At 45.3% G+C, this 26,525-nt stretch overlaps 1 protein-coding gene across 1 annotated transcript; it reads right to left on the reverse strand.

The window, feature by feature from the left end:
- Nucleotides 1–5: 5 nt before the first annotated feature.
- CWC25 (CWC25 spliceosome associated protein homolog) lies at nt 6–22,339 on the reverse strand. The gene is made up of 10 exons (XM_007085763.3): nt 22,159–22,339; nt 19,658–19,830; nt 14,358–14,594; nt 11,791–11,860; nt 10,941–11,068; nt 10,214–10,277; nt 9,363–9,574; nt 8,897–8,995; nt 2,211–2,372; nt 6–1,489 (listed from the first exon to the last, which is right to left on the reverse strand). Exons 1-10 carry the CDS (start codon nt 22,174–22,176, stop codon nt 1,375–1,377), a joined length of 1,278 nt encoding a protein of 425 aa, XP_007085825.1. The 5' UTR covers nt 22,177–22,339; the 3' UTR covers nt 6–1,374.
- Between the last annotated feature and the right edge of the window lie 4,186 nt (nt 22,340–26,525).

Raw genomic sequence — 26,525 nt, forward strand, 5'->3', positions numbered from 1 at the left:
AACAGTTACAAAAAATAAATGTAGCCTTTATTACCAAGTAATAAAATAAAAGACATAATTAACTCTAGCATAGAGAAGCACGATGAGGTGATTAAATGAGTAACAAGTGTACGTTACTTTCTTTCTGGGGAAAGACTGGGTTTTAAGTATCGCAGTGCCTGGCATCGTAAGTGCTCAAAAATACAAATCCAACGTCGTTTTAAGCAGAATTAGGGATTGGCAGAACAAGGAACTGGCCCAGCTTAATGTGTGGGTCAACAGGGCCTAGGACTGCATGGGTCAAATGAGGGCTTCTGGTAAAAGAATAGAAAAGGGGAAGGAGTAAAGACAGGAGACCGGTCCCATGAGTTTTGGGGTTTTTTTAATACCTGACTAAAAATTAGTAGCAAACACCTCCTGAAATTTTAGCATTGTAATAAGATTACTACATGATAAAAAGGAAGCCATGAAAGGAACAGCTTCCATTTTATTTTCTTTTAAGAGCCAGGGTGGGAGCACACTGGTAATTTGGTCCTGACTCCTAAAATCATTTGACTTCACCACTGCACTGCCCACATGGGAGACTATAAGCAGTGTAAAAGGATAGATACACTAGATCCGATCTACAAACCCAGGCTTCTCCTAAACTAGCTGGATTCAGAGGGGAAAAAAAAGCTGACCTGCCTTACCGTATTACTCGATAACAAGATACACTTCCATGACATAGTAAAGTCACTTACCGAACAAGATATTCTCACAAAGCTAACTTTTTAAAAAGCTTGTAAAAATTATACATTTATACACATACACACTACACTTTTACAGTTGAAAAGATAGTCCAAATAGTTCAACAGCTCATTTAGTGCTTTTTTGTATTGTTTTCCCTTCCAGATTCTTTGTCACCCCCTTTGCTCTGCCCTAAGTAGACATCATTCTGTCCCATTATCTACTAAACCCAGTAAATTCATTTACCCCACTAGGCGCCATCTACCTGGGTGACTCTGGAGGGAGGTTTCTGAAAGGTCTGGTCTATACCGAGGCACACAGTTTACACGGGTGGGAAAGAAGTGGCATAATCAGTATCACGACCACAGGGAGCAGCCCTTCCACGGCAGGACAAGTGCTCACACCTACATGGTCCAGTGCCCACTCATTAAAAACACAGTCAAAACCCACTCAGCACCCAGCAAAAGTTACTGAGGGTCCCATAAAGCGAGTCACACTGGTTCTTAAAGGAAGTGAGCTGTTTCGGGAATCGCTGGAGGAGAGTCACTTTGAACAGTGGTGGTTTGACAACTGTGGAAGAAGTCACTTGAACTCTTATAAAGAGAATTTTTAAGGGATCAGCAGCCTCCCTGGAAAATTCAGGAAAACCAACAAAAGAGGGGATGGTTTTCATCTTTTCATAAAGTTCTTCTCCAGAGCTATTGAGGTTCTCTGCAGAGAGTAGATATTCCGTTTTACCCGGTCCTCCAGGGAGGAGGTAGATGCACTCTCCAGCTTCATGCGACTAGGAACAGAAGAGAGGAGAATAATGTGAGTTACAAATATTTGTCAGCTGGTCAACTCTCTGGCAGCATTAGAAGAAACGGGTTGCCAGTCATATAGCCCATGTAGAAATACAAGCTCTTTTAAAAGCCCATGTAGATAACTTTGGAGTGAGTCCATTTGGAACTCCATTCTTTAAACCAATATCCCTAAGGGCAAATTTATCTGTTTTGGAAAGTAAGTAAAGCCTCATTGGAAAAAGGCCTCCTGAGAGGCGCCTGGGTGGCTCAGTCAGTTAAGCATCCGACTCTTGATTTCAGCTCAGGTCATGATCTCACAGTTGGTGAGATCAAGCCCCACGTCAGGCTCTGTGCTGACATCGTGGAGCCTGCTTGGGATTCTCTCCCCCCCCCCCCCCCCCCCCCCCGCCCTTCCCCTGTTCATGCAAAAAAAGAAAAAAGAAAAAAAGGAAAAAGGCCTCCTGAGCCATGAACTCTTATTTAAATGGAAGGCAAGGAGATTCAATGAAAATACTAATTCACTTCTCCTCTCCTCAAATCAAAACCATCCCACTGTCTGGCTAGATGCTGGGAGTAGTAACAAAGGTGGCTTGGAGGCTGACCTCCCCGTTCTCTCTGCATAGTCACAGAAACACCAGGAACACGATGAGTGAGTCAGCTGCCCAACTGCCTCCTTGGAACCATAGCCATGAAAGCCTTTAGGCAGCAGGAAGATGCACTCACTGGATAAACCTTCCATCTCGGGAGCCCAGCTTCTCCAGCTTCTGCTCCCGTTCGTCATCCTTAGCGTGCCTCTTGAGGATGTTTAGCCTCTCTTCCTCCCGCCACTTGGCATTTTCCATCATCTCTTGCCGTTTTCGCTCTAGTTCCTCTGATGAGAGCTTTCTGTTGAACACAAAAACCATCAGGTCTACTTCTCTCCCAGCAAAAAAAAAACCAAACACTTCAGGGAGAACAGATATCAGGTAGGACCCCAGGTTCTCCATCGTACTGCTCTCTCCATGGAAATGCCCAACCCAGGACCAAACTCAGCATGAGTTTCCTTCCTTCCTAATATCTTGGGTCAGGTGGTTTCATCCAAATTTCAAAGACTTGTAATGAAGGATTCCATACTCTCTCAATAATCCCTGGAGTGATTATTCTGAAACATTAAAAACAAAATATTCCCCCCCAAAAAACAAAATATTCCACTGTTTGCTCAACAACTTATTGGAGTATGGGGGACTAAGTTAGCCATGTGACTGTTGACACCTACCATCTACCCACTGGAAATGCTTAGAAATTCATGGACGCAGCCCATGAGTATACCACTTTGGGACTAAGCCAGAAGCCAGATGCCTGAAGAATTCAAGTCAATTCAACTTAACCTCAGAAAGTAATGGGTAAGTCTTTCCTGGCACTCATTGAAAATGAAGTCAGAGCAAGAAGAGGAGGTGATTAAGGAGCTCAATCACTATTTAACAATATGAGAAACCCGAATCCATTGCTTCTCAAATGGGTGTGATGTACCCATTTGGAAGATTCCCCTTTAGAGGTGCCTGGCTAACTCAGTTGGTAGAGCATGCGACTCCTGATCTTGGGGTTGTAAGTTTAAGCCCCATGTTGGGTGTAGAGATTACTTAAAAATAAAGTCTTTAGAGAAAAAAAAAAAAAAGATCCCTCTCTAAGTTTATTTTTTTGTAGTAATCTCTACACCCAACGTGGGGCTCAAACTTAACAACCCCAAGATCATGAGTCGCAGCTCTTCAGATTGAGCCAGACAGGTACCCCATGAAAGATCCCCCTTTAAAAGAAAAAATAAGGGGTGCCTGGCTGGCATAGTCGGAAGAGCATGTGACTCTTGATCTCAGGGTCATGAGTGGAAATAACGTCCCAAAATGCCAGCAGCCAGAGTTAGAGCCATTGGTCAGGCAACCAGAGGTTTGTTTTTTTTTTTCCTCCTACAAAAATTTAATGGTTCCTGACAGGAGAACCAAAGGTAACCAGAGGGTATAAGAATGTCCCCAGCTAAAAACCAGTACAAAAAACCAATCTCCACCAGTAGACAAGCCCTGCCCATACACAATACAGTGATCTCAGCTTTTTTTTTTTTTTTTAAATGTTTATTTATTTTTGACAGAGAGAGAGAGAGGGAGAGATAATGAGCGGGGGAGGGACAGCGAAAGAGAGAGAGACACCGAATCTGAAGCAAGCTCCAGGCTCTGAGCTGTCAGCACAGAGCCCGACATGGGGCTCGAACTCACAGACCTTGAGATCATGACCTGAGCCAAAGTCGGACGCTCAACTGACTAAGCCACCCAGGCGCCCCAGATCTCAGCTTTTTAATGCCTAGGAAGACACAGTGAAATATCACCAAACATTTCAGGAAAGCCTCTCACATGAAAGCGACCAAAGGAAAAGGAAAAGAGAACTTAACAAAGATAAACCATGAAACTTTAAAAAAATGTACAATTCATCTTAAATAAAACTATTTAAAATTGGCAACAAAAAGTGAACAATTAAAAATCTCACTCAGAGGGGCACCTGGGTGGCTCAGTTGGTTAAGCGGCCGACTTCGGCTCAGGTCATGATCTCGCGGTTTGTGAGTTCGAGCCCCGCGTTGGGCTCTGTGCTGACAGCTCAGAGCCTGGAGCCTGTTTCAGATTCTGTGTCTCCCTCTCTCTGACCCTCCCCCGTTCATGCTCTGTCTCTCTCTGTCTCAAAAATAAATAAACGTTAAAAAAAAAAATTAAAAAAAAATCTCACTCAGAGATGATAAATCAAAGATATTACATCATTGAAATGGGAAAGGCTTTTATTTGTTTTACTTTCTTTTAATTTTTTATTTGAGAGAGAGAGAGAGACTGCAAGCAGGGGAAAGGGGCAGCAGAGAGAGAGAGAGAGACTTCTAAGCAGGCTCCGGGCTCAGCTCGGAGCCCAACGCAGGGCTCAATCCCACAACCCTGGGATCATGACCAAAGTCGAAACCAAGAGTTGGATGCTCAAGAGACTGAGCCACCCAGGCACCCCGAGAAAGGCTTTTAAGAAGGAACAATCAGAACATACAAGAGCTCTGAAAAATCAGAGAGAACAAAGAAGTTATCAAAGAAATGATACAAGAACATTTCCCAGAAATAAAATCCGTTAAGTCAAAACTGAAAGAGGCAAATATTGACCCTAGAAAAAATATGAAACTCACACAAGAGATATAACCTCAATATTCTGCTTGGCAATGAAAAGTATCAATGAACAATATTTACATAATGGAAGAACATGAATTCACTTATTGACAAAACCAAAAACTGTGATATTTACCTAATGGAATAAATGGAGGGAGAAGAAATATGGGACTGGGAGTGTATATGAGCTCATTTATTCCAATAGTAAGAAAATACCTAATGTCTAAAATTGATGACTTAAGGGGCAGCTGGGTGGCTCAATCGGTTAAGCGCCCAGCTCTGGACTCTGGCTCAGGTCATGATCTCACGGTTTGTGGGTTCGAGTCCTGTGTCGGGCACTGTGCTAACAGTGCAGAGCCTGCTTGGGTTTCTTTCTTTCTTTCTTTCTCTCTCTCTCTCTCTCTCTCTCTCTCTCTCCCCTTCTTTCTTCCCCTCCCCTGCTTGTGCTCTTTTTCTCTCAAAATGAGTAAACTTAAAAATAAATAGATAAATAGGAATAAATAGATAAGTAAATATAAATGAATGAATGAATGAATGAATGAATGAATAAATAAATAAATAAATAAATAATGATGACTTAAGGGGTGCCTGGCTGGCTCAGTTGGTAGAACATGAGACTCTTGATCTTGGGATTGTGAGTTCAAGCCCCATATTAGGGGTAGAGATTACTTTAAAAAATCAAATCTTAAAATAAATAAATAAATCATACATACATACATACATACATACATAAAATTCATGACTTAAGAGACAGCAACATGTGCATATTTTTAGAGACAGGTAGCTGCCAAAAGAAACCGCTCAAAAAGCTGAAAGTGTTTGCCACTAGGCAGCATGACTGGAAGTGAGGTCAGGCAGAGCAAGGAACTGGTAGTTTCTGTGAGATTTTTTTTTTCATGTTTATTTTATTTTTGAGAGAAAGAGTGTGAGGGGGGAGGGGCAGAGAGAGCAAGGGAGACACAATCTGAAGCAGGCTCTGGGTCTCACAAGGCACCTCTTGTGAGGAGATTTTTAATCGTTTTTAACTTTTAAAAATGTGTATTATTGGGGGTGCCTGGGTGGCTCAGTCGGTTAAGCCTCTGACTCTTCATTTTAGCCCAGGTCATCATCTCACAGTTTGTGAGTTCAAACCCCTGTTTGGGATTCTCTCTCGATCTCCCTCTCCCTCTGCCCCTCTCCCCCACTTGCAGTCTCTCTCTCGAAAATAAAAAATAATAATAACAATTAGGAGCCTGGGTGGCACAGTCAGTTGAGTGTCCAACTTCAGCTCAGGTCATGATCTCACGGTATGTGAGTTTGAGCCCCACATCAGGCTTGTGCTGAGAGCGCAGAACCCGCTTCGGATCCTGTGTCCCCGTCTCTCTCTGCCCCTTTCCCGGTTGTGCTCACTCTCTCTTAAAAAATAAATAAAATGTTAAAAAAAATAAATAAAATAAAATAGAATAAAATAGAATAAAATAAAATAGAATAAAATAGAATAAAATAGAATAAAATAGAATAAAATAGAATAAAATAGAATAAAATAAAATAAAATAAAATAAAATAAAATAAAATAAAATAAAATAAAATAAAATGTATCTCTAAGGGGTATTATCTGATCAAAATAATTTAAGCCTCGATAATAACAGTAATTGTGCCTCTAAAATAATAGTAATTAATATAAGAGTAATAGCTTTATTTTTTATTGCCTGCAGCCACTTTTACTCTGGGCAATTTATAAGCCCAATAGAAGGAATTTTAGGCATTTCTGGGGTGTGACATCACGGTAGTGGTTTTTTGGCCTGTCTTGAGCACATATATTTTTAACTTATAAAAGGGCTGTGTTGCCTGTAAGAAATTTCAAAAGCAATCAAAACTAATATTAATTAAATGGGAATCCCAAAAGACCCCAAAAATTTTTTACAAGAAAAAATACAGTCTTGGCCCATAAAAATTACTTTATTTTATAATTTTTTTAACGTTTATTTATTTTTGAGACAGAGAGAGACAGAGCATGAACGGGGGAGGGGCAGAGAGAGAGGGAGACACAGAATCGGAAACAGGCTCCAGGCTCCGAGCCGTCAGCCCAGAGCCCGACGCGGGGCTCGAACTCACGGACCGCGAAATCGTGACCTGAGCTGAAGTCGGACGCTTAACCGACTGAGCCACCCAGGCGCCTCTAAAAATCACTTTAAATTAAGCATCTCACTATAAAAGAGAACCTTCATCTTTTCAGCCATTAAGAAAGTCATTTTAGATCACCAGCTAAAATACACAAAAGAAAGAGTTCTCACAGAATTCTCAATTATGGCCCTAATTTTTCTTTTTCTTAATTCAGCATCATCTTAAGTACATAAAATAAAACAACCTTGACCACTTGGAACACCAAACCAAAACAGACAATGAAATCATAAAGTCTATGCGTTAAAGTTTCTGTGCTTTTACTCCTGGGGAAGAGAGGTCTTGAGGGCTCTAAACCATTTATGTCACAAAATTCAACACAAATTGAAAGGGAGGTAAGGAAGGCTGATAAAATAAAACAAACTAAAGTGAGGGGCACCTGGGTGGCTCAGTCGGTTAAGTATCCAACTCTTGGTTTCGGCTCAAGTCATGATCTCACGGTTCCTGAGTTCAAGCCCCGCATCAGGCTCTGTGCTGACAGTGTGGAGCCTGCTTGGGATTCTCTCTCTCCCTCTCTCTCTACCTCTCCCCTGCTCATGCTGTCTCTCTCTCAAAATAAATACATAAACTTAAAGTGATGGTAGATGGCAAAAGGGAGAAAAACAAAGCAGGATCTGAAAAAGCCTGCTGCCCACAAGCCTTAAAACACAGAAACAAATACTTACACTCACGAGTATCTACCCTAAGAGCAGCATGAATTACAGCACAGCTGAAAAACTGCCAACTAATAAGAGGTCAAATTCTATGTAACATACTCTGTCTGGGAAGGCAGGGAAGTATATAACGTACTTTTAAAGGTTGTCAGTCAAGACTAAACCTTTTAAAAGTTTCTGTTCCTTGGAGACTCAGGGAGTCGGGCAATTAAGAGTTGCAAGGGACATGTAGGGTCTGCCTCTGTTTTAACACAGTGAATAAAAGAGGTGGGTATAGACTCTCGGCGGTTCTCAACGTTGGCTGCCCACCCCCAGAGGTTTTGATGTAGTAGGGCTGGGGTGTAGCTGGGTAACGGGATTTTTTCTTTTTTATGCTTCCCAGGTGATTCGAACGTGCAGCCAATTTGGGCAGTAAAAGGAAGTTCGCAAGAGTTGCCTGGCTCCTCTAAATTCTAAGAGCAAGACGGACCCCTAGGGACAGCCTTTCATGGGCACAACCAACTCCCCTCAGGTCCCAGGGCTTTATGTCCCTGTTCTGTCTGACCCACTACACACCCAACGTGAACACAGAGTCCATCTTAGGGTGTCGGCCCTCAAGGAGAGCACCCTGCTTCTCCTTCAGCTGGTGGCTCAAGAAAGGAGCACTCTCTCAAGAAAAGCTTCTCGGTGGAAATCTCTTGAGAGAATTAATATGCTTAGATGTCCAGAGACAGTCGCTTAATCGATTGTTCATCAAGTTAAAACTCTTACTTTGTCCTTTCAGTGTGCGCAGTGTAGGGAGGCGGGACAGACTGTTAAAAGCTGACAGGAAGAGGGGCCCCTGGATGGCATCTGACTTCAGCTCATGAGGTCAGGATCTCACAGTTTGTGAGTTCAAGCCCCACGTTGGGCCCTGTACTGACAGTGCAGAGCCTGAAGCCTGCTTCAAGTTCTGTGTCTTCCTCTCTCTCTCTGCCCTTCCCTTGCTCACGCTCTCTCTCTCTCTCTCTCTCTCTCTCTCTCTCTCTCTCAAAAATAAAAAAATAAAATATTTAAAAAAAAAGCTGACATGAAGAATAAAAGCAGGTTTGGCAAAAAGGTGATGTAGGGGTGCCTGGGTGGCTTAGTCGGTTAAGCGTCCAACTTTGGCTCGGGTCATGATCTGACTGATGGCTTGTGAGATCAAGCCCCGTGTCGGGCTCTATGCTGACACCTGGGAACCTGGAGTCTGCTTTGGATTCTGTGTCTCCCTCTCTCTCTGCCCCTCCTCTGCTCACGCACTGTCTCGTTCTCTCTCAAAGAGAGAGGTTTGGGTTAAAATTTTTTTAATTAAAAAAAATTTTTTAATTAAAAAAAGAAAGAGAAAAGGTGATTTAGATTATCCACCTGCCCTGGTTTGAGCCACTCTGAGACTCAGGCCCGCAGAGTCTGAAGTTCACCTACGAGGCTCTTGACTCACCTGGTGTATCCAGGAGCATGGCGCCTTTGATAGACCTCTTTTTTAGGCGATGGGCTCTTAGTGCGGCCTCTCTCTCTCCTGTTGACCTTAGAGTTGTGCCTGGGACAGACACACAGAGGGCAGAAAGGAGAAAAGCCTTTTCAAGGTAGGGGCTTTTATCGTGTCCCTCAAATGATGGGAGAAAAGCTAACAGTCTTAGAATTACAATCCAAATTGAAGGGAACAGAGGGCAGAGGTGGAAGAAAAGCAAATACCTAAAGAAACAGAAGATTTGGTACTAAACTCACTCCAAAGAGCCTACATATATAAATATGTAGTTCTGGGGGACTGAGCTTTACATAGCGGTGGGGGAAAATGATGTAAAGGAAATAAACCAAAGGCGTTTGGAAAAATGAATGAACAGAAACACCTGCGGTGAGCAACCCCCACCCTTACAGGCCATTTCCCAGTGAATTCCTACACTCACGGTTTGCTTGGCCTTGGGGACCGTGACCTTCTGCCTGGGGATCGAGAACTCCTGTCCCGGGACCCTGCTTCTCTGGTGCTCTTCTTGCTGGCATGTCTGGGAGGTGAGTGGGAGGAGCTTCGGGACCTGGAATAATTCTTCAACCCGTGCATTCCCTTTTGCTTGGCCGTCAGAGGACTCTGCAGTCCCTGGCTGTGGTAGGAGTCCCTGATCTGTAGCACCAAGGAAAGGAAGAAAAGGTATTCAGAGGAAAATGTGCAGCTCAGGAGGAAATGCAGTGAAACAAGGAAATGAATGAGCAACGAGGGTCTGTACGAAGCTAAGGGGGCGTACCGATCCCATCGCACAGTTACCTCAGAGAACCACTCAAACTTAGCAAAGTTATCTGCAGAGTCCCCTAAGAGAATGTACCCACCCAGTCACCTCCACTGGCTTGGCGCTTCACCAAAGCCTGAGCAGGAGCAAGAGACAGAGCATGGAGAACAGGCCCTAAGGTTAAACCTACTATGGGAAAAAGGGATCCAGAGGGATGTCCATCTGTCAAAAGTCATCAACCTTGAAGCTTAAAATGCCTGCATTTCACGTAAGTTATCTGCAGAGAGACGGGCAGAACGCCTGCAGGCCCCACTGGTGGTTTAGACTCTCCACTCAGAGGGCCCCCAGCCCCGGTCGGAGGCTCAAGGACAAGGAATGGGCCAGTTCCCCAGCGGTGCCCGCTTTGGCTGCCCAAACTCCCTTTTTCCCATGTGATGTCTGACTGGCTGCTCGAAATGCTCTCTGTCCAAAAAGGCTCTCAAGTTAACACATTCCCTGGTCCACGGTCACTCCCTCTGAGACGCCCACACCCTTACCTGTAAGCCGTATCCAGGGGCTTTGGACAAAACAGGGGAAGAATCTGCCGTCTTCTTTTGAGCTCTAAGAGATTAAAACACACATTCATTGAAAAAGAAAATGTATGAAGGTCCAGTTTAAATGTCTCGTGCTAAAACATGCCTCCTCCTGCTTCAAACGTGACCTTCCCCACTTCTATTACTTGGGAGCGTGGCTCTCGCTTTGGACTGTCTTTGGAAGATGCATCAGCACAGTCATGTTTTTCCTGTGAAAACACGTGGGCCTGGCTCTTCAGCCCCACCGCCTGAACACATTCTCCTCTCACCTCGTGCTGCTTGCTATTCCAGCGACTAAGAGTGAGTCAGCGGTGACAGTGCTCACTGTTCCCACAGAGAAGGCACACAGAATGCGCCCAGATGGGCCCATTAATGCATTTAAAAAAAAAAAAAAAAAAGGCCTACATAAAACCCACTTCGGTCTTGGAGGATCATAAGCTGAGACGAAAGTCACAGCCAGGATGTCTGAGCTAAGACCTACAAGGCTACGGGCAGCCCTTTAGGGGCCATGCCAAGACCTCCAAGGAACTCTGGTGCTAGATGGCAAAGTTCTGTGGGCACGGGGCCCACGTACGAGCGTTCACCACTGAAACCCCAGTGCCTGGCAGTTCCCAGCCTAGAGCAGCCGTGACTACGTGGGGAATGAATGAGTGAATGAGTCAATGAGGGAGGCCCGCCCCCACGTGCTCACCTCCCCCGGCTGCGCTCATCCTGGCTGCTGCCGCCATCGCTACTTGAGCTTCTGTGCTTATGTTTCTTGTGCTTCTTTTTCTTCTCCTTCTTTTTCTTCTTCTCCTTTTTTTCCAGACTCATTTGCAACTACAAAACACCCAGAACATAACCATGCAAGATCACGAAGGCCCCTGTCGGTCCCTCCGAGGGGCCTGGTTCACGCCCGAAAACTACCTGACTTCGTCCTCTGGGACTACAGAGGCCCAAGACACCAGCGGAGTTTCCCCACCAACAAGAGGGGGCGAGTCTTACCTTGGGGGGTGCATAAACAGCCCCTAGACTACTGAACAGAATCTCGGGCGAGTGGGGCTAGGAATCTGTATTTTTAAACCATCCCCAGAACCGGTGCCTGGGAATTTCCAATCTGTCAGAGGAACTCCCAGCAACACTGAAAGCAATCGGGGACCGCAGGATCCAGCTTTCCATTCTCCTTGCCAAATAATCCAAAACACAATCGCGGAATATGTCACGTGAATGACAAATGGGCCCTCGAGGCTTGATATCACCTGATCCCCTGAACACACTGTGTGATGAGGACTTGCACAGGCCTATCCCATACTCCCCTTTTTCTAAACAAAACAAAACAAGACATCACATGGTGCTCTTCCAATCAAAAAAATAAAAGGGAAGATAAGCTTAATTGAGCTTGATAATGAAGACTGCATAAAATCACCAAGGGAAGGTCTCTAAAAGCGAGAATGTAAAAGCCATTCTGTCTGCCCTCTCACAAGGTAAGAGTGAATGGTGAGTAGTTCTCACGAAAAGTAGCTAAAAGGCACTCTTGGTGCCTAATTTGATGCACTGCTTACCAATTCTTTGATTTTCTTCATTTTCACGGGATTATTCAACACCTCTCTTTTTTTCTCTTCCTCCTTCTTCCTAAAGAGAAAGAGAACATTATAAAAATCATGACTATCTCTTTGGGGAAGGGGATTAAGTCATTCATTGTACTCTCCACAAGACCATCTATACAGCAATCGTTTTTCCAAATACACGCAGACAGGCCCTGTGTTAAAAGCTACATGATGGTGTGGAAGTCAGGACTCTTCCTCAAATCTGCAGAAGGGACTGAATGGTGTGGGGCAAGTCCACACTGGCTCCCTGTTGTACAAGAATGAGTATGGGGAATGCCTGAGTGGCTCAGTCAGTTGAGTATCTGACTTGGGCTCAAGTCATGATCTCATAGCTTGTGAGTTCAAGCCCGCGTCAGGCTCTGTGCTGACAACTCAGAGCCTGGAGCCTGCTTCGGATTCCGTGTCTCCCTCTCTCTCTGCTCCTCCCCCACTTGCTCTCTCTCTCTCAAAAATAAATAAACATTAAAAAAAATTAAAAAAACAAAAAGGAGTCTTACTCTCATTATTCATGAGGGTAAACTGATCAGCCTTCATGGAAGACAATTTGGCAATACTTATCACTGCCTGCACACTCTTTAACCAATTCTTTCCCAAGAATTTGTTACTGTATGGATATAATCAAGAGGTCCCTACAGAGTCGTCCATATTATAACAATGAAAATTCAGAAACAGGTTACGGACCTAATAAGAGAGTATTAAAAAATTATGGTATACCACACAATATCGACATAAAAAATGGTATTACAGAAACATAGGGACGTAGAAAGATGCTTGCTATATATAATTAGGTGAAAAAAAAGCTTATAAAATAATGTGCACAATATCTGTACATCAATGTTCACAGTAGCATTATTCACAATAGCCAAAAAATGGAAATAACCCAAATGTCCATCGACAGACGAAGAGACAAACAAAATGTATACAACGGAATATTATTCGGCCTTAAAAAGGAAGGACATGTTATACATGGTATAACATGGACGAACCTGGAAGACATTATATTGAGCGAAATAACCCAATCCCACAAAAAGATAACTACTGTATGATTTCACCTATATGCTTATAGTAGAACTCAAAGAAAAGAGAATGGTGGTTTGCAGGGGCTGGGGCAAGGGGAAATGTGGAGTTCTTGTTTCATGAGTAAAGAGTTTCAGCTTTGTAAGGTGAAAACCTTTTTTTTTTTTTTTTTTTTTAACATATTTATTTTGGGAGAGAGAGAGTGCGAGTGGAGAAGCAGCGGAGAGAGAGGGACACACAGAATCAGAAGCAGGATCCAGGCTCTGAACCTGTCAGCACAGCTAACACAATTACCACAATTTAATTAATTATGAGGCTAACAAAATGGTGGGGCGCCTGGGTGGCTCAGTCAGTTAAGCGTCTGATTCTTGATTTCAGCTCAGGTCGTGATCTCGCAGTTCTTGAGTGCAAGCCCCCAAGTCGGGCTCTGAGCTGTTAGCACGGAACCTGCTTGGGATTCTCTCTCTCTCTCTCTCTCTCTCTCTCTCTCTCTCAAAATAAATTTTTATACAATACCTTTATATACATATATCTATGCAATACCTTTAACATGTAAATAACTTTATTTATTAAAAAAATTTTTTTAATGTTTATTTATTTTTGAGAGAGAGAGACAGAGTGTGAGCTGGGGAGGGGCAGAGAGAGAGACAGGCACAGAATCTGAAGCAGGTTCCAGGCTCCGAGCTGTCAGCAAGAGCCTGACGCGGGGCTCGAACCCACGAACCGTGAGATCATGACCTGAGCTGAAGTTGGACGCTCAACCGACTGTGCCATCCAGGTGCCCCAATATGTAAATAACTTTAAAATGTTTCCAAAAGAAGAAATATAAATGACAAAGGTTTTTCAATGTTCAACCTATCCACTTGAAATAAAATCCTGCAAATTAAACCAAACAAATTTATACATATGGCAAAATGCAACTCCACTTTGATACATTACACATTAGGGTTTCGGGCAGATTCTTTTTAAAGGGTTTGGCTGCACAAAAAAGGAGGGCCGGGGGTAGGTAGAAGGCCTGTTCACCCACCTATCCCATGATATACATATCCCCAAATTTCCAAGAAGCTGCCAGGCTTTCTCATCTTTTTTTTTTTTTTTTTTTTTTTAATTTTTTGAGAGACAGAGAGAGAGAGAGCGCGAATCCCAAGCAAGCTCCGCACTATCGGCACAGAGCCTGGTGTGGGGCTCAATCTCACGAACCACGAGATCATGACTTGAGCCAAAACCACCCCTAACCAACTGAGCTACCCACGTACCCCTTACCTTGCTTCTATCCCATTTTTTGTTCAAGGGCCAAAGGTAAATGAATAAATCTGGTCTGCCCTGGTCTACTTGCCATCTCTTATCACGTGGCCTAGATAAGACACACTAGATGGAGCCTCCTTCCCAACATCAGGGAGCCCAAATGGAGACAAATCCTTTTACAGAGCAGACCAAAGTCAAGAGGAAACCGACTGGAAAGCTGAGCAGCTATGAAAAAACCCTCCCCGGCCCGTCGCCAGTACCTGATGATGAAGAGCGGGTCCTCCCGGATTTTGCTGGCCATGTCGAGGAGGGAATTGGCACCGGATGGGGCAAAAATGGAACCTGGGAGCAGTCCTGTCTCCGAAGAACAGCCTGCCTCCTTCTCCTCCATCTTCTCAAAAACGTACTTGTCAATGGGGCGCCCCAGCAAGTACTCATCACGGTTCACCATCCCACCAGGACCCTGATACATCCAGTCCAATTTTTCTTCTTTTTTCCTAGGTCAAGACAAAAAAAAAAAAATACAATCGAAGTGTAGGGCTCTTGCAGACCTACACACACAACCCCAACACGAGGGAGAGATGGCAGCTGGCAAGAGCACGACTCATTCTCCAAGCACCTAGTAGGGACTAAACGCTGTGCTCCTCGTGGCACATGAGAAGAAATGGTGCTTGCTGGCATGGAGCTCGCCATTCCGTGGAGAGATCGTTCCTCCACACTTAAAGCAATTTCTGTGAAGAAAGTATCCTCCCAGACATGGACGTTTGTTCAGGGCTTCTCAAGCCTCCTTTACAAAGTCCTTATGTTACGCTTTCATTTTGAGGATAATCTGAAACAATAAAGAGATTCTGCATCACCTCATGACCGAGAACAGTTTCAGGGAGCACGTGTGCGGTTGTTCGAGGTGTCTTTTGGAGCGTGGGCACAAGCAGGAATTCCACATGTGAGATAACTCAAGATGATGAGAAAAGACCAGAGCTAAGTGAAGAAGGAAATTATGCTTTCAAGCCAAAAGAGAGTTATCAATATCAGTAATGTCAGTCATGTCTGATATTTGCCAAACAAACATTGCCCTGTGCTTCTGAGGGGGAAAAAATGGTGGGAAAACTGAACCTTCCCACAACAGACGGCAAAGGCACGCCAAATTAAGTGCATGCGCCGCAGCAGCCGATAACACGTTTACGCTGCGAGCGGCTAAGTAGCTTCATCAAGAGCAGTATTATCTGTAACATTAAATTCAATGTTTTTTGAATATGGCTTTTCAAAACTGGCGTATCTATTTTTGTTTACGATTACGTAACAACTATGAGCATAAGGAAAGTCTTCCTAGTTAGGTCTTTGGACATTTTTTTTTTTTTTAACTTTTTTTTTATTTTTGAGACAGAGAGAGACAAAGCATGAACGGGGGAGGGTCAGAGAGAGGGAGACACAGAATCCGAAACAGGCTCCAGGCTCTGAGCCGTCAGCACAGAGCCCGATGCGGGGCTTGAACTCACGGACCGCGAGATCGTGACCTGAGCCGAAGTCGGCCGCTTGACCGACTGAGCCACCCAGGCGCCCCTGGACATTTTTAATAAGAATATTTTAGGGGCGCCTGGGTGGCTCAGTCGGTTGAGCGTCCGACTTCAGCTCAGGTCACGATCTCGCGGTCCACGGGTTCGAGCCCCGCGTCGGGCTCTGGGCTGATGGCTCAGAGCCTGGAGCCTGCTTCCAATTCTGTGTCTCCCTCTCTCTCTGCCCCTCCCCCGTTCATGCTGTGTCTCTCTCTGGCTCAAAAATAAATAAACGTTAAAAAAAAAAAATTAAAAAAAGAATATTTTAACCCAATAATGGAGGGGTCATAATGCTTTCGTTTTAGATTTGTTTTTGTTTTTTTCCCCATTAAAAGGAGCGGTTTGAGAAACCCTCTAGTCTATAATTAAAAACTGATTGTGGGCCACTGGGGTCGGGCTCCACCCAGCTTGCCCACCCTCACTCACCCCACTGGAGTCAAGAAGGAGGAGTATAGACAGGGTCGTGCCCTGGCGAACTGTGGGAGACTGTGGTGGGGCCTTTACAATGAGTACCGCAGGTAGTGGAGTCTTTCAAGCAATTAAAGGTTCTTGCCATTCTCCAGCTGGAATAAACCAGCGACTATAGGAGACTTTGACAGCTATTAAAATCAGGCCTCCGCAGTTGGGAGGTAGCTTTGTAGTTTGGAGAGGTCTGTTTTCCACGATCGATTGTTGTGTGGTTCAAGATAGAGGGAACGAAGGCCTCTGAAACTCCATCACGTGTGCTGCCTTGATAGGAGCCACACTGGCAGCAAGAAATGGACCAGTGGCCATGGTTGTTGGGTCAGCTGTGATGGGTGATCCAAGGATTAACTGGACGAGCTGGCATCTGGTTGACAAGATTTGCTTTTGTGCAGTTTCTTTTTTTTTTTAATATGATTTATTGTCAAATTGGCTTCCATACAACACCCAGTGCTCATCCCAACAAGTGCCCTCCTCAATGCCCATCACCCACGTTCCCCTCTCCCCCATCCCCCATCAACCCTCAGTTTGTTCTCTGTATTTAAGAGTTTCTTATGGTTTGCCTCCCTCCCTCTCTGTTTGTAACTTTTCCCCCTTTTCCCTTCCCCCATGGTCTTCTGTTAAGTTTCTCAAGATCCACATATGAGTGAAAACATAGGATATATCTGTCTTTCTCTGACTGACTTATTTCGCTTTTGTGTGGTTTCTCAATGGTCCTTAGTTTGTTGAAGACTCCTCCCAGTTGCCTTCAACCCAGTGACCACTCTCCCCATTGGAGACTATATGGACAATGCCAATAGGACTTCTTTCCCAGGACTTCTTTAACAGAATAAGTTGCAGTTCAAGAAGGATTTGGGAAGACCAAGGTACAGTCTGTTTTTAAACCATAGGATAACTATGGCCAAACAGGCTATGAAGAGACATTTAGCACACGGTGGGGGGGGGGGGAGGGGATGAGGTGTAAAAAGAGAATACATTTCTTTATCCACCCTTGGACTGTATTTGTGACTAAAGTAAATGTCCAATAGCATTAAAATAAAATATATAATAAGTGCTTAGAAGGTCAAGGACAAAGGGCAAATAACCGTGAAACATGGCCACCATTTCCTTTGGGACTTCTGTGCCTAGGGCGAAAAAAAAAAAAGAATTGATTGTGAAAGGCAGACCACTTCAGATCTTAAGGAAGTCTGAGTAGGAAGATCAGTGTTGCCTAGAACATTCTAGGAAGCTCACTTTCCTGAAAGGCCGTATAACATTAAATAAGACACATCAGGCATATGATGTGTAATGCTTTGCTGAATAAAAATTTCAAGAGGCACCTGGCTGGCTCTGTCATAAGAGCATGCAATGCTTGATCTTGGGATTGTGAGTTTGAGCCCCATGCTGGGTGTAGAGATTACTTTAAAATAAAAAAAAAAAAAAAAAAAAAAAAGAGAGAGAGAGAGAGAATTTCACAATTTTTTTTTTTTTTTAACTTTTGGTTAGTGGGAAAGCAAACTCTTATGACTAGTGAGTATTGAATCTAAAATTGGTATCTGTTTGAAAATCAAAGGTTCACAAAGTCTAAAATTTCACATAGAACAATGTGTGTTCACTTTGTAAGCTGCCCAGGAATTAATTTGAATGTGTGAAATTTATTTACATTCAATTATTCGTTTTTATTAAACATTTTTTTAAATTTTTACTTATTTTTGAGAGAGAGATGGAGCATGCAAGAGTCAGCGGGGCAGAAAGAGAGGGGGGGACAGAGAGTCCAAAACAGGCTCTGCGCTGACAGCAACGAGCCCAACGCGAGGTTTGAACTCATGAACCACGAGATCATGACCTGAGCTGAGTTGGCTGCTTAACCAACTGAGCCATCCAGGTGCCCCTATTTGCATTAAATTATAACGTAGGTGTCTGGTTGGCTCAGTCAGTAGAGCATGCAACTCTTGATCTCAGAGCTGTGAGTCTGAGCCCCCACATGGGGGGCAGAATTTACCTAAAAAAAAAAAAAAAAAAAAATTTTAGGGGCACCTGGGTGGCTTAGTCAGTTCAGTGTCATGATCCCGGGGTTGTGGGATCTAGCTCCACTTCGGGCTCCGTGCGGAGGGTGGAGCCTGCTTAAGATTCTCGCTCTCTCCCTCCCTCGGCTCCCTCCCCCACACACTCTCGCTCACTCTATAAAAAAAAAAAAAAGTAAATTTTTTTTTTTTGCTTTATAGGCTTTAATTTACATAAAGCCTATAAAGTAAAATAATTTAAGGTGTGTCTACAGTACCAAAAAACATAAAACTTCATTCCCTTATCTCACTGGATATATTAATGTCATATTTTGTTGTATTTAAAAATTCTAAAATTCTTTTTTTTTTTCCAAATTTTAAAAAATCTATTTTGAAAGAGACAGAGACAGCGCAAGTGGGGGAGGGGCAGAGAGAGAGGGAGAGAGAGAATCTCAAGCAGGCTCCGCACTGTCAGTGCAGGGCCCAAGGCAGGGCTCGAACCCACAAAGCCGTGAGATCATGACCTGAGCCGATACCAAGAGTTGGGTGCTCGAGGGACTGAGCCACCCAGGTGCCCCTAAAAACTCTTATTTATTTTAAAACATTCCAAGTTTCATACTTGAGTCAGAAGGGCCTTCTCCCCAATCCATTATCCTGAACGTCCCCAGGGCACCATGTCCCTAATGCCATTTCCATGAAGTGAAACTAAGTTTCACGTACACACACAACCCTGAATGTCACAGACCCTGTCATGAAGTATTAAGGAAGAGCCCTAGATACCCAGTGGGGAGAGTATGCCACAGGGCACCCCGGGGACTTGCCCACAAGGACGCGAGCAAGGCAAACGTACGAGGAGAATGAACAAGGAGACGGGGCCGATTACCCCATTTCTGGCTCTGTGTTGTTCTCGCAAAACTCAAGAATGCGCTGTACGCTTTATGCTTTGCATTTTTCTCAGAACACATGTCCTCCCACCTCAGTTTATGAGACGGGTAGCCTGATAATTATCTGCTATTCCTATCCCATATTATACAAGAGGAAACTGAAATAAGGTAAAACCGAGCGGTGGGACTGTCCACGCTCACGTAGCTGTTACTGACAGACGCACCATCTGCCTCCCTCCACGAGGCCTCACTGCGCCCCTGAAATGAGTCCGCGGTACGTAAACAAACAAAAGCAGGTCTGAGACCTGGACACGTCCCGAGAGGCGGGGTGGGGGGCAATCATCCTCAGGCCTGGTTATTGGTCGATCACCTGCTACAAGCCAGGCCTGCGCTAGGCCCTTTGGGTGTCATCTCATTTGATCCCCCACAAACCTTGGGAACCGGACACTCTCCCTTCCTTGGTCCTACCGAGGTCACCGAGGCCCCGAACTTGCTCTCGGTGCCACAGTGAGGCCAGGACACCCCAAGCCAGCCTCAGCGCTCAGGCCGGGCCGACTCCCAAACCCATGCTCTTAACCAGCAGGTCTGCGGCCAGAGGATGATGCCGCTGGGGGCCGGTCCTGCACCCTGGGACACCCACAGCCCCGCCGCCTCCCCGCAGCCCAGGCTGCCCCCTCACTTGACGGCCCCGACGTCCTCGGCATAGCGCTGCATCTCTTCCCGGGCCCGCTCCTCCCGCAGCTCCCGCTGCAGCTCTTCGATCTTCTTCCGCTCAGCCTCATGCTTCTGCTCAGCCTTCCACACCTTCTCCACATTGCGGAGGGTCTGGGGGTGCCAGCTCTTCTTCAGATTCTGTGGTGGCGAAAGGAGGGAGAAGACGATGCGGGGAGCCGGTGGGTGCGTGGGCCCCACCACCACCGACCCCTCTGCTCCCTGTTCGTGCCAGGGCAGACATCTAGGGGCAAGGCATCGTTCACAACGGCGAGGTTGGCCCCCACCAATCTCCCACACATCCAGGGGTTCTGTTCAAGTATGTAAGGCGTCAGGCCTTGTCCGGGTTCCCTTTGAACACTTTTCACTCGGAATGCACACGACTCGGACTTCCACGGGCCATTCCTGAACTAAGGGTTAGTGATGACAGTAAAGGAGGAATGGGCAGAGAGGTGGGAAGGTAAACTCTAAAAGGCAACAGAACTCAAGTGCCTTTGGCAGGGGACCTTTCATTTTCACGAACACAATCTTCCTTCTCTCGAGTCCACTTAACCTGCCTTCACCTTGGTTGACAACCCCAACCTTTCGTGGTTTACAACCCCACCGAGTACCTCTTTCACCCTTCCTTCCTGGGACTCTCCCCTTGGTTCTGAGCTCCCCTTCGCACTACACCTGGACGGACTTCAAGAATGCGTCTCCTCTCCCGCTTCCCCATAAACCACTACTTTGGTTCAGCTTCCCAACCAGGGAAGGTTTCCTGGAAGCAGTGATCATCTAAGGACAACTATAATTTAGCCCAGTGATGTAGGAAGCAGGGTAGAGTGGGGGCAGATTTCCAGAGGGAACAGCACACACAACCGCAGGCCCAGCGGCAACAAAGAACACAGCACAGATGATTTCGTGTGGCTAAAGGTGGCATGCAAGCTGATGAAGGGGGACGGGGCCGAGGGGCAGGGGCGGGGGGGTCCAAGATGAAATCAACAAAACCAACTAAGAAAGCAATAGAATAAGGGCCTTATAAACCATGTTAATGGAGTGGGCTTTATCCTCTGGACAGTAGGAAACACTAAACAGGGCAGGCATGACTAGCTATCATGTGAAGAATGGATTGGAGAGGGCAGAGACTGGAGACCAGGAGACCGGTTAAGAGGCCTAAATGAGAAAACCAACACAAGGTATCTGGCATGGAGAAGGTATTCAGTCAATGAGGGCTCTCTTTTCTTTCTTTTCTCTCTTCCTCCTTGTCCTTCCTTTCCCTTCATCAGGTCACTCAATCCCCTGTCCCCACCCCATCCCTGGCCTTATCCTACTGGTCTTCCTCTCTCTCCTTTAACATGGGTGATCTTGCCCCCCCCCCCCATGCACTCCACATTTGGCAATGTCCAGACACATTTTTGGTCGTCCCATCCAGAGAAGAGTGCTACTGGTATCCAGTGGCTAGGGACCAAGAATGCTGCTAAACAACCTACAATGCATAGGGCCATCATCCCCCCACCCCCGACACACACACACACACACACACACACACACACAAGCAAAACAAAAAGTGGTGCCTGGGTGGCTCAGTCAGTTGAGCATATGACTCTTGATTTCAGCTCAGGTCATGATCCCAGGGTCATGGGATCGAGCCACACTCAGCGTTAGAATTAGGTGTCATTCTAATCAGTGACACCTAACAAACTCTAATGCAGATACTGGATAGGTAGAATTGATCTATTTGCTGATTCAATCAGCTACACTTTAAAGAGATTAGCATCTTTCTGACCTTGCACCATGCCGTTGTGGGTCTTTTGCCCCGTCGGGGGCTTCAGCACCCTACAAATGAACTATGCAGTTCAAGAGAAATTGCCACATCACTTATATTTAAGTGCCATAAATCCAGAAGAAAGCTCTGTCACTACAGATCAGAATGAAGCACTGACGAGGAGTGGAAGTCAGAAAGGTGGACATGAAGATCTCTTCAGGTTTAAAACAGACCCCTGGATACGGCTCAAGGGCAAAGAGAATGGGGCACAAACCACTCCTACTATAGTCCAAAATATGACTGAACTCCCAGCTGAGGAAGAGAGAAGTGTCCCAAGACAAGACATACAAAGTAAAGCTTGCGTGACTCGATATCTGCCTCCTTTCGTAAGCATGGTTCCTCCTCCTCCTCCACCACCACCACCACCACCACCACCACCACCACCACCACCCCCTCCCAGAATTTCCAGTCGGGAGAGTCCCCGCCAACAAACAACACAAACACCTGCCGCCACCGTTGGCGACACGCTTCGCACACCTTTCCAAGTCTCCGCCCTGTCCCTCCGTGGCCCCAGAGATCGGTCCCCTCTCCAAGGCTACGGCTCCCTTCTCGCGAAAGCACGGCTGTGTAGCCATGGTCACCCACTCCCACACCCTCCAATTTCCGTCCCCAGACCCGGTCGGTCTCCCGCTCAGTCCTCTCCCGCCCAGGCTTCCCCCACTTACCAGATCTCCGCCCCCCATGACGACGGAGAAGTTTCCTCTCTGCGCGGACCTGGAGGATTCAGGAGGGATCCGGAGGAAACGCAGACAAACAGTTCAGCTGCGACCTCCCCGGATCTGGTCTCGGAGGCCACCGGCTGCCACTTCGACTGCCAGATCTAGAGCCCACTTCCGGGAGGGCGTCCTATTACAGCGTCGGCGTCTCGGGATGATGACGTTGCGCACTCTGAAGCGCAGCAGCGCGAGAGTCACGGCCAGTGACGCCCAGATTGGCGGCGCCTGCGGTCGCGTTTTGGGCGTCTTGGTTGGCACCTCACCGGGTTTCGCGAGCGCTGTGTTGAAACGCCGCCGCTCGGTCCAGTTACCAGTCGGCCGCGGGCTGCGCCCCGCGGTCCTGTTGCCATGGCAGCGCGCCACGACTCTCCTCCCGGCTCTACCGCAGGCCGCACCGGGCTTCTGCCCGCAAGGCCCCAGCGCCGCCCAGCCTACGTCTGTCTCCTCGCCCGGGCACACCTCCCCGCAGCGGCCTTTTCCAAAAAAATAGCCCGCACTCCCCTCCAACCTCCACGCAGGGTCAACTCCCTTACTCCAGGCCGAGTTTACTGAAAGAAGGAGAAAGCATCGAACCGAACTTCCATCGGCTTCCCTGCACCAAACCTTTATTTAAAAAAAATATATATATATATATTTTTTATCAAATAACCTTTACCCCTGGGCTCGAACTCACGACTCTGAGAGATCAAAAGCCTCGTGCTCTACCCACTGAGACAGCCAGGCGCCCCTCCCTGCACCAAACCTTTAAAGTGCCAGCTTCCCCATTTCCTTTCCCTTGGTTTACGTTGGAAGGGGCGTCGTTCCTAAGGCGGGGCGGTTCATCACACTCTCATCAAAATACTTTTCACTTGACTTCTCCGCACCACTCTCTAGAGTGTTGTTTTCTTCTGTAATCCCTTCTCAGGGAGCATTTTGTTCCTACTTCATCTTGCCTCTTAGGTTCTGTCTTGGGTCTTTTCACACTAAATGCTCTCACTGGGTGATCTATCTCATCTACTCACAGGGCTTCAGTTACCATCTATAAACTGATGGATCCCAAATTCATTACCTCCAGTCATATTTATCTTTCAAGCTCCAGGTTTTTAAGCCTGGCTATTAGATATTTCCAGTTGGACATCTGGGAGGCACATAAACTGAACTTATTATCTAACCTATCCGTATTTCCCCCACCCACCTCTTTTATCCCTTATTATTACCTTATTATTACTTATTATTACCACTTCTTTCTTGGCATCATTCAAGACCTCTCCCCCCCCCCCCCCCCCCCCAGCATCCAATCAGTCAACAAGATCCTCACTGCTAAACATCTCTCACATCTATCCACCTCTCTATCACCATTCACTGCCAGCTTGGTTCAGACTACCATCATCCTTCCTCTGGGAGAATTCTTATGTCCCTTCTTTCAGTTTTATCCCTTACGGATCTACGCATGACTTTATACTGAGTGATCTCTCTAAAATGCAAAACGCTGTATCAATCCCCGTGCTTTAAAACCTTTTATAATTCGGCATTTTTCATGCTATAATGTCCATATGTTTGTTTGTTTGTTTGTTTGTTTGTTTGTTTGTTTGTTTTTAGAGGGAGAAAGCAAATGGAAGAGAGAGAGGGAGAGAGAATCTTAAGCAGTTTCCACATTCAGTGTGGAGTCCAGCCAGGGCTCAATTCCATGACCCTGGGATCATGACCTGAGCAGAAATCAAGAGTCAGAACACTCAACTGACTGAGACCTCCAGGTGCCCCTAAATCCTTATTTTTAACATATCTAGGCCCTTCATGATCTGTCCCTTCTTAACCTCTCCAGCCTCATAAGACTTCCTACCCCTTATTCACTGTTTTCTGGCAGGAAAACTTTTATCTCCCTGGCCAAACACTCTTAACATATTTTTAAATAGCTAATGCATTATAAATATATTTTAAAAGATGCAAAAGGCAATACAGTAAAAAAGTCACCCACCATCCTTATACCCTCCTCGATCAGAGTTATTTTATCTCATGTTTCCTTCAAGTACCTTCTTTTTTAAGTTTATTTATTTTGAGAGAGAGAGGAGCAAGCAGGAGAGGGGCAGAGAGAGAGAGAATCCTAAGCAGGTTGCTCACTGTCAGCGCAGAGCCCAACATGGAGCTCAAAATCATGAACTGTGAGGGGCACCTGGGTGGCTCAGTTGGTTAAGTGTCCAACTTCAGCTCAGGTCACGATCTCGCGGTCTGTGAGTTCGAGCCCCACGTCGGGCTCTGGGCTGATGGCTCAGAGCCTGGAGCCTGCTTCCGATTCTGTGTCTCCCTCTCTCTCTGCCCCTCCCCTGTTCGTGCTCTGTCTCTCTCTGTCCCCAAAATAAATAAATGTTAAAAAAAAAAAAATCATGAACTGTGAGATCATGAACTGAGCTGAAATCAAGAGTTCAACGCTTAATCAACTGAACCACCCACGCACCCCTCCTCCAAGTAACTTTATAATTTTATATTAAATATTTATGTCTCGGATCCCTTTGGAATTTATTTTTGTGTATTGTCTTTCCAGTTGGCTACACATTTGCCTCAACGCTTTACAGAATAATCTTGTATTTTCCCCACTGGTGTGAAATATCCCTTTATTATATAGTGTATTCCCATTTGTATCTGAGTTTGTTTCTGGATTCTCTATTCCATTTCGTTAATCCCTCTATTCATATACTATTACCAAACTGTCCTCATTATTGTAACTTTTTTTTAATGACTGGTATGCCTACTTCTCCCTCAATACTCTTTCTCTGGAATGTCCTGGCTCTTCTTACACTTTTATTCTTCCAAGTGAACTTTTAAAGTCAGCTTGTCCAGTTCCAGAAACAGTGCTGTTTTGTTTTTATTGAAGGATATATCAATGTTTAGATTAATTAGAATTATAGCACTTATCACACTGTTTTATAAATTGCCTGTATACTTGTCTGTATCCATGTGAGTTCCATAATACTAGAGACTTTAGGTCATCTTTGTGTGCTTTATGCCTGGGACAGATTCTGGCACACAATAGTTGCTCAATTAAGTGTCGTTAAATGAATGAGTGAATGGATTGCTGAATCCTTAAAGGCTCATGTCTGGAGTCAAAGTTGACCAACGTATTTTTTTAGGGTATGATCTCATAGAAATAACAGTAATCATTAATGTTATTAATAATTACACAATAATAGGGGCGCCTGGGTGGCTCAGTCGGTTAAGCGTCTGACTTCAGCTCAGGTCATGATCTCATGGCTCCTGAGTTTGAGCCCCGCGTCGGGCTCTGTGCTGACAGCTCAGAGCCTGGAACCTGTTTCGAATTCTGTGTCTCCCTCTCTCTCTGCCCTCCCCCTCTCTCTACCCCATTCTCACTCTGGCTCTCTCTCCCTCAAGAATAAATGAACATTAAAAAATTAAATAATTACACACTAATAAAAGGGGCTGTATATTTGAAAAAGCAATGACTTTGTATGCCATGTAGGTTACTGTGACTTTGGACAAGTTATATAACCTCTCTGAGGGTTTTTCCCCCATCTGTATAATAAATATACTACCACCTACCGTGAAAGTTGTTGTATTACATGAAACAGCATTTGTAAAGCATTTCACAAAGTGTCTGGCAGATAGCAGATGCTCAGTGGATGATAACAATTCTATCATGTTACTAACATCTGTAGAAGTTCTTTTCAAGGACTCTATCTGATTGACATGAGAGATTAGGACAAGGATGCTTCTAAAAGCCAATGGTGCCATAGTTTTGTGGTGGAGAATATTTTAATACAAGACTCCCTATATTTGAGGGAGAGAGAACTGAAATTGCAGGAAATAATTTCTTTTCACCAGTGTTTTCCAAATTGTGACCTGGGGACTACCCATAATGGATTGCCCTGAAGGTCTTATTCAACCCTACAGAACCCTGGGCCCTACCCCTGAATCACTGAATCAGACTTCCCAAAGGGTCGAATCCCCGGATTCTAACAGGTTCTTCGTGTGATTCAGATGCACACTAAAATTTGAAAATGTTTTTAGAATAAAGTTAGTTTTCAAGGAAAAATATAGTCTTGTCTGAAACCAGGAAATGTGAAGGTTGTTTACAAACATCGTGATACAGAGATGCTTCCCCAATAAGGAGAGGCGAGACATCACTGATCAAGAAATTAATCACCGTGGCTGACTTGTGTTGCCTTTTCATCCAGCTACTCATCATTCATCCATCCATCCATCCATCCTTCCATCCATCCCTCCATTCAATAGATGTCAGACACTGGACAAATTGTATTATAGCCATAGTCTGCAAACTGACAAATTCTCTTCCTGAGGTAAAGTCAGGTCTTTGCTACTCCTCA

Source organism: Panthera tigris, chromosome E1, assembly GCF_018350195.1.
Source record: "Panthera tigris isolate Pti1 chromosome E1, P.tigris_Pti1_mat1.1, whole genome shotgun sequence".
Lineage (NCBI taxonomy): Eukaryota > Metazoa > Chordata > Mammalia > Carnivora > Felidae > Panthera > Panthera tigris.